The 8,512-nt window shown below is 42.8% G+C and overlaps 1 protein-coding gene across 18 annotated transcripts in view; it reads left to right on the top strand.

Annotated features, from left to right (window-relative positions):
* The first annotated feature begins 6,635 nt into the window (after positions 1–6,635).
* SGIP1 (SH3GL interacting endocytic adaptor 1) overlaps positions 6,636–8,512 on the top strand; it is a 137,686-nt gene continuing 135,809 nt past the window's right edge. For all 18 annotated transcript variants that reach the window (XM_060773696.2, XM_060773694.2, XM_060773692.2 and 15 more), the window contains exon 1: positions 6,636–6,717. In XM_060773696.2, coding sequence (XP_060629679.1) covers positions 6,708–6,717 — 10 coding nt within the window. In that variant the 5' untranslated portion in view covers positions 6,636–6,707. The remainder of the gene's footprint in view (positions 6,718–8,512) is intronic.

Raw genomic sequence — 8,512 nt, 5'->3', positions numbered from 1 at the left:
AGCTTTTTCAGTTGTTTTTCTTCAATTCTGCTATGGCCTGGGATTGTGACATCGACAACTCATACTTTGTTTTTTAACATGATCATGAGGGCAGGGGTATTGTGCTCCAAAACTCTGTCTGTCTGTCTGAATTCAGAAGTCCCAGATGAGTTTGACATGTTCATTTTCTGTAACTTTTTCAGATTTGTAATCCCACCAGTTCTTTGTTGCAGGCAGATGGTATTTGTGGCACAAGTTCCAATGAATCATCTGAGCAACGGTGTTATGCCTCTGCTTGTAGTCTGCCTGCGTGATCTTCTTGCAGCAGCTGATGTGATCTATTGTGTCATCTGCTTCCTTGCAGAGTCTACATTTGGGTTCTGTCACCAACTTCCATTCTGGCTTTGATGGCATTGGTTCTAATGGCTTGTTCTTGGGCTGCCAGAATCAGGCCCTCTGTCTCCTTTTTTCAAAGTTACATTTGTGAGCCATAGCCATGTTTTTTCTTTGTCAATTATTATTATTATTCTCAACACACTAATGAGTAAAAAAAATGAACAGCTTTTAGAAATCTCTGGCAATTGCTGCCTGTGTCAAATGAATCATCTCCTTTGCCTATAAGGAATACCAGAGAACTATTTCTTAAGGTTGTTTCTGGAGTTTTGATTTGACCAGCAGTTCATCATTTCTCCGAGCCAGTCTTCAGATGACCTTCAGCAAGAACTGTCTTCCATGATAAGCCTCATCAAAGTCCAAACCTAAATGGCTAGTAAAAATGAAATATGACTCCCATATTATTGTGAGATATGTTTCAAAATCCCTTGTGGATACCTGCAATCATAGATAACAGCATACCATATAATAACATTAGAGCAGTGGTTCTCAATCTGTGGGTCCCCAGGTGTTTTGGCCTACAACTCCCAGAAATCCCAGCCAGTTTACCAGCTGTTAGGATTTCTGGGAGGTGAAGGCCAAAATATTTGGAGACCCACAGATTGAGAACCACTGCATTAGAGGATCCAGAGAGACCTACAAATATTTCTGTGCTGAAATATCTTTTGGAGCATGGGTAAGTCATGTTCATTACCCAGCCTTTCAAACTTCAAAAGGCAAACTGGTATGTGTGCACCGAGGTAACAATAAAAAACAGAGGTCTTTTTAAAAATGCCTTATAGACAACTTGTTTGAAAAGGGAGAGTGGGGAAATAAAGCCAACTAGTAACTTTACTTTCCTAGAGCTAAATATAATTACCTGTATAATGTACATTTTTGGGCAAACATGCCAAAATCTTTGCAGATGTAGTGACAACCATGTTGCACTTCTGTGCCGTTTTCACTGAAAACAATTCCCACCTACTGCCATTTAAGCAGGTAATTGCTCAAAAACCGATATTCAAATATCTCCAAAACGTGCAGCTTCTCAAATACACTCAGCTCTGAAAATACATGTGCTTGCTTGCATATTGGGAATGCCCCTTCTGGTTTCTTTTTTACACTACCAGAAGCAGCATTAGCACTTTCTAATAGAAAATGCACCCTTATACCGTTTCTCAAACGTTCTTTGCTTTCACTTCTAGATTTGTTCATCATTTTTGTCTCTCATCCCACTAAATAGCCTTCTGCTCTATATATTTTTTTAGAAATGAGAGAAACAAAAGTGACTTTCTGGGGGTACTTTAGAAAATCAAGGGGCAGAAGTAAGCTGGGTATGTTGCATTTAATGTATGCATAGAAATGATTAACACAGGCGATACCACCAATACAATTGCTGCATAGGGCATTACTTTTATGACGAAAACAACTAGGGCAGCCTACATTTATATCCATACCTGGGAATTATGTCCCAGCTCAGAAGCACAGAAGGGAAGGACAGATATACTTTCTAAAGCCTGGCACACCACAATCAGTCTTCTTCAATGTCCAGAACTTCCTATACTAAGGCCAAAAACAATGGCCATTTTTCTAGGAAGCTAAGTGCCAAAATCAATATTTAGCCAAAGAGGACTTGGTCCTGAATTATAAAGAATGCATGCTATTCAGTATTTACTAGATTATAAATTGGACTTATGATCTTGAAAGGTTCAGGATTTATATTTATGGTTGTTAATGACCCCCAAATCCTACCTCTTAAGCTAAGCAACACCCAAACCGATGGGCTTCTGAGGCACTACAGAAATGATGACTGTAGCATTTTCTCAGTCATGAACTTGTTGAACTGCAGCAGGATTCTAGAAGGTTTGCAGAGCTGCCCATCTCAATATGCCTTAGAAGTTCTTGCATTATCACTAACTAATGTCTTGATGTGTAGGCCCATGGCATCACTTTGGAAGCTGCCATGGATTAAGAGGTGGGTTGGAGGGGAGGGGGTAAAATTAGGTACAGCAGTGGACCTACCTCATCATAACTATTATCAGATAATGTACAATTTCAGCCTATGAATTGTGAGTACTCAAGTCTTTGTGAACCAGTCAGTGGTGTGGGTGGAAACCTACTGTGTCAATTTGGATGATGCCCACTCCCTTATTCTTAGAAGAATGCAATGGCAAACCCCCTCTGAATAAATCTTGCGAAGAAAGCCCTATGAAAAAGGGCCCTATACATCAGACTCAAAGGCATGTAACAACAAAGTTAAATCATGTCCATAGTTCGGACATTCTTACATTATTCATAAAGTTGCAACACACATTCAAATGCTCTCTGGTACATCTGACCACCTTTTACTAATACAAAGAGACTTGTGCAGTACAGGTGACTGGAAACTCCTACACAGCAATGTGTCTGACAGAGCAGATCCTTTGGGAATATGCAGCAGCTTTAAATGAATGGAAAATATGCTAGCTGCACCAGGTTCCTATAATCCTAGTATAATATGAATGAATACAAAGGTATTTGCTTTTCCAAAACAGTCATGAACATGAAGACCTCAGTACATATACAGAAAGAGATTAGATCTAACCTTTCCATCTAAACTTTCTGAGCAGTCACCAAAACAACAGTTAACTTTAGGACTTTTCCTGCTATGAATGTTGACTATAGCAAGAATTTTCTTCTTCCTACAAATAGTTTTTTAGCAATGTTAATGGTTGGAAAGGTAGTTATGAAGGAACTACTGTATAGTAAAGGTAAAGTTAAAGGTTTTCCCCTGACATTCAGTCAGTCGTGTCAAACTCTGGAGGTTGGTGCTCATCTCCATGTCCAAGCCAAAGAGCCAGCGTTGTCCGCAGATACCTCCAAGGTCATATGCCTGGCAAGACTGCATGGAGTACCGTTACCTTCCCACCAGAGCAGTACCTATTGATCTACTCATATTTGCATGTTTTTGATCTGCTAGATTGGCAGAAACGAGGGCTAACAGTGGAAGTTCACACTGCTCCACGAATTCGAACCTGCGATCTTTCGGTCAACAAGTTCAGCAGCTCAGTGTTTTAATGCACTGCACCACCGGGGGCTCCTTATATATGAGAGTAACTACTGTATACTCTCATATATCAGTCAATCTCATATATAAGTTAAAGGAAGGTTTGGGGGCCATCATTCTGAATTTTGATAAATCAGAGGTCATTCTTTGGAGAAGAAAGCACCAAGACCGCTTCAGCGAACCAGCGTCTGGCTACCAATTGCATTTCCTTCCCCATTCATTCAAAAGAAGGGTGAAAATAGAACCACTGTTGAGAGTAGAGGAGGGCAGTGTTTCTTTCATGTTGTCCTGGGATTGACTAAGTTCTTGCGTTTCATCACTTTATTCAGAGAAGGGCTGGTTCCTTTAAAAAAAACAATAGTTAAGGTACAATACTCACTCTCCCGAGAAACCAGGAAGATTCAATGGAGACTGCTGTGTTTTGGCCATATCATGAGAAGACATGAATTTAATTTTTATGTATGTCTTATGTTGAATGGTTTTAATTGATTTTAAATTCATAGTTATATGTAGTAATTAGTTATTATGATTTTTTTGTGTACTGTATGTTGGCATTGGATTTTGGCCATTAGTGTGTTCTAAATCGCCTTGAGTCTTCCCAGGGTGAAAAAGGCAATATTACTTCTTTTTTTTTTTACTTAGGGGATCCCTCGTTGTCCAAGTAAGATTGTCCTCCAAGTTTGGTATCCTGGCAGTGGGTACGTCTGTGGAACCCTATCCTTGACCTGCATGTTCTCCTGCAGTGAGGATATCGGTTTCCAGATGGAAGGCGGTTCTGGTCAGGATTGGCTTGACATGCCTTCCTCTTGGCACGTTTCTCTCTTTTGCCCTCCATTCATGCCTCTTCAAATTCTACAGCACTGCTAGTCACAGCTGACCTCCAATTAGAGCACTCAAGGGCCAGGGCTTCCCATTTCTTGGTGTCTATGCCGCAGTTTTTAAGGTTGGCTTTGAGTCCATCTTTGAATTTCTTTCCCTGTCCTCAAACATTCCATTTTCCATTCTTGAGTTCGGAGTAGAGCAACTGCTTTGGGAGATGGTGATTGGGCATTTGGACAACGTGGCTGGTCCAGCGGAGTTGATAGCAGAGGACCATCGCTTCAGTGCTGGTGGTCTTTGCTTCTTCCAGCACACTGACATTTGTCCGCTTGTCTTCCCAAGATATTTGCAGGATTTTTCAAAGGCAAGACTGATGGAATCGTTCCAGGAGTTGCATGTGATGTCTGTAGATAGTCCATGTGTCGCAGGTGTATAGAACAATAGCTTTATAAACAGGCACCTTGGTATCCCTATGAATGTCCTGGTCCTCAAACTCTCTGTGCTTCATTCAGAAAAATTCAGCACTCGCAGAGTGCAGGCAGTGTTGTATTTCAGTGTCAATGCTGACTTTTGGGGAGAGGTGGCTGCCAAGGTAGAGGAAATGGGCAACATTTTCTAATGTTACACCATTTAGCTGTATTTCTGGCATTGCAGATGGGTTGGTTGGTGACTGCTGGAAGAGTACTTTGGTTTTCTCGATGTTCAATGACAGGCTGAGCTTCTCATATGCTTCTGCGAAGTTGTTTAGAGTGGTTTGTAGGTTGTTTTCTGAATGCACACAAACAATGTTGTCATCAGCATATTGGAGTTCGATAACAGATATTGTTGTAACCTTGGTTTTGGCTTTATATAAATACAGTAAATAAATAAATCCCTAGAAAAGATAATAATGCATGGGAAGGAAGACGGCAGTAGGAAAAGAAGAAAACCCAAATGGACCAACTACAAGACTTGAGCAGGGGGAAGAAACACAAGAGTCTAGCCCAGGCCTGGGAAAATTTGGGCCCTGCAGGTGTTTTGGACGCCAACTCCCACCATTCCTAACAGCCTCAGGCCCTTTCCTTTTCCCCCTCAGCCGCTTAAGCGGGAAAGGAGAAGAAAAGGAATTCGGAATGGTGGGAGTTGAAGTCCAAAACACCTGGAGGGAGGGCCCAAGTTTGCCCATGCCGGTCCTAGATGGATGAAAACAGTGGTCAAAAGAAGATGAGTGGTGAGGGAGGAGGACTGGGAGTGCATTGCTTGAAATGGCAAGTGACACTGCTTTTCCACTGCTGCTAGGAGTGCGCTTGTTGTATTTGTGTGTATGTTCGGGGGGGGGGGGGTGGGCAAGCCTGGTGTCCCTGGGCTTGTGTGTGCTGCTCCCTCCCCTTCCTCCCGCCTAGCTGGCCCTGCTTTTGTTCCCTCTCCTTTCGCCTGGCAAAGCCCAGCCTGCCCTTGGAGGGGGATGAGGTGCGAGGCGCCTGAATGCCCAGGAGCGCTCTGGGAAGAAGATGCTCCATCCGGACTCTCTTGGGCAACCTCCTTGCCTGAAGATCATGGTTGATGGCGTGACGTCAGGCCCATTGATTTGCCTCTTGAATGGCTGTGGTTGGACGGCGGAGGAAGCAGGGAGGGACGGAGGGGTGGAAGGAGAGAGAGGGGGGGGGGGAGAGGAGGGGATCAGGCGACACAAATGCCAAGCCCGGCTTCCAGCGTCTCTCATTTGTGAGCTCTACAGAAACTGACATCCCGGGAGCGCAACCATTGTGAGGCTGCTGCAGCTGCAAGGCAGCAGAATCCATGGCTTGGCTTTGAAAAGAAATCCCCAAAAATCCCAACCAATTCCTCTTCTTCCTCCTCCTCCTCCACCCGCCCCTCCTGTAGCTTTCCCTCTGCTGATCTGACAGGGCTTGATAATTAATCTTGCTCACCCAGATGCTGCATTAAGATTACAGGGAGAGAGGAAGGCATGGCAAAGACTGAGACAATCCCTGTGCCTGTGCCTGTGCGTGTGTGTGTGGAAAGTGGGTGAGGACAAAAAAGGGAGGGGAGCAATAGGTCCCTGTGTTCCTGTGGGGTATTGTGTCAGGAGATGCAAGCCAGCTACCATGTGACGAGATAGAAAGCGGGAGGGATTGGCTGAGATACTACCAGCAGGCTCTGTGAGCTAAAGCAGCTCCCTCCACCCCTCCCTCCCTCCCTCCTTTCCTTCCCCTCCCTCCTCTTCCCCCCTCTTCAGCATCCTTCTGTGATCCTGTAGGTGATACAGCTACAGCAGCATCCATGGCCTGCCTTTCGCCTTAGCACACTTGCTCGCTCACCCTGCGTTTTTTTTAATTTAATTTAATTTTTTCCCTCCCATTTCTTCTTTGGCTTTGACAGCTGCACCCACCATGCATCCAAGGCACTGATTTTGGGGAAGGCTTACGTTAAGCATCTGGTACACCCGGGGATCGTAATTTCCTGTATTTTTTCAGGTTCTGTGGAAACTGAGGAATGCAATTCTGCCACCATGATGGAAGGTAGGGATCTGCTCTGGTTATGCCTTCACGTTTCTAATGCTGGTTGTGATCCTTTGGAGGGCCAACATGCTCCATTGAAGCTTTTATTGCCAATTTCAGAGGGCAAGGTGATATTTAAAAACAAAAATATCCCAACTTGGATGGTGCTGAGAAATGACTCGCCAGATACTGTCTCCAGCGATCAAATTCTCAGTTCTCATGATGCAGCGGAAGATCTGTTCATGTTTTATTCATGCAGGTCTCAGTCTTTTCAGGATGGAAAAAATAAGTGGCAGTTCACGGCCTGTTGAGATATGCTGAACTAAATCAAGAAATGAGACAAATCTTTGCAGAATGAATATAGGGGTGGGTTAGGGGTTGCATTAAGGTGATGCTTCTATCAAGCTTAGAAAACCATTGCCACTTGTCTTATTTTGAAAGGATAAGGAGGTTGCAGAAAACTGCCTTCAAATATGATTTTCTTAATCCTTTATTGGGCAAGGATTCTGTTCTGTTACTTCTTTCAAAGGCATGCACCTAAGGGTATTTCCACACAGTCATATAACCCAGAATATCAAGGCAGAATAGCCCACAATATCTGCTTTGAAGTGGGTTATCTGTGTCCACATTGCCATATATCCCAGTTCAAAGCAGATAATGTGGGATTTTATTCAGCTATATGGAAGGGGCCTAAGTGTTAGAAAGGGTGAAACAGATTCAACTATAAGAATATTAGAAATCTTTGAGATTTTGCCTGTCGTTGTAACATTTGTGATCTAAATCTAACATATAGCCATCCAATGGCCCTTCCATTTGCACCAGTTATGACCATAGACTATTGCTGTCTTGCAGCGTGAAGGTTTGCTGTAATGAAATGGATGTGACTGCAAATAAAATGTCACGGCCTTCTAAGCATCATAAGGCATTCACTGTGATGCATTAAAACATACATATATATACATGTGTGATGGAAACGCAGAAAATAATTCAGGCTGATGGCTCTTTTAGGGGATGCATTTAATAGGGATGGGGATTTTTGTGTCACGCATTTTAGGGTTCTTCAGTGAAGGGAACCTTTCTCTCGTGTTATAGCATTAATTCTTAATTGTGTTACAGTCTCTGAGATGATGATAGAATTACCAGTGAAGCAAAAGGCATCCGTAGCAGGTGTACTGAGATTATTTCCTTTGGCCTCCATACTGTGCTGTGGTGCAGAGAAGCAAGCTTATGCAGGGGGGGGAAGAAGAAAAATGGGAGGAATTAAGGGAGATGAATAAAAAAGAAAGAGGGTATATAGTTCTGGATTCTGTACAGATGTCACTTAAATGTACATGCAGAAACGTGCATTTAGGATGCATTTTGGTTCAAGATTTTAGGGCTTTTGAACTTCATCGTTCGATGCTGTATTTGCATGCAATTCCCCCTCCCCTCAAACCTAGCTAAAATTAAGGATGTTATGGGCTATTCTTGACCAATTGATCATAGTGGCATTATAGTTCTTCTGTTTGATGTTTTGTTTCATGTCTGATATAGTTCAACCCGGACTGTTATGAAACCAAGAGGGATGGTTTGTAGTTAGGAAGGAAATGCAAAAACATTATCTAAACATGAAAGCCTTGCCATTTCCTGAGATTAATCAAAATGCCTTGTATAACTATAGAATATACATTCTGTGTTGCTGAAGGACTGGACTAGAGTAGAATTATATGCAATGCTCTTTATGGCCTGCTTACTAAAAATGAAAATGAAAATAAACTCAAACTAGATTCTTTCCCACTTATCTCATGGACATTCAGCTTTGATTTTACTACCATAG

This window comes from Anolis sagrei, chromosome 4, assembly GCF_037176765.1.
Source record: "Anolis sagrei isolate rAnoSag1 chromosome 4, rAnoSag1.mat, whole genome shotgun sequence".
NCBI lineage: Eukaryota > Metazoa > Chordata > Lepidosauria > Squamata > Dactyloidae > Anolis > Anolis sagrei.
The sequence above is the reverse complement of the archived record's forward strand: the minus strand, read 5'-3'. Positions and strand labels throughout refer to the sequence as shown.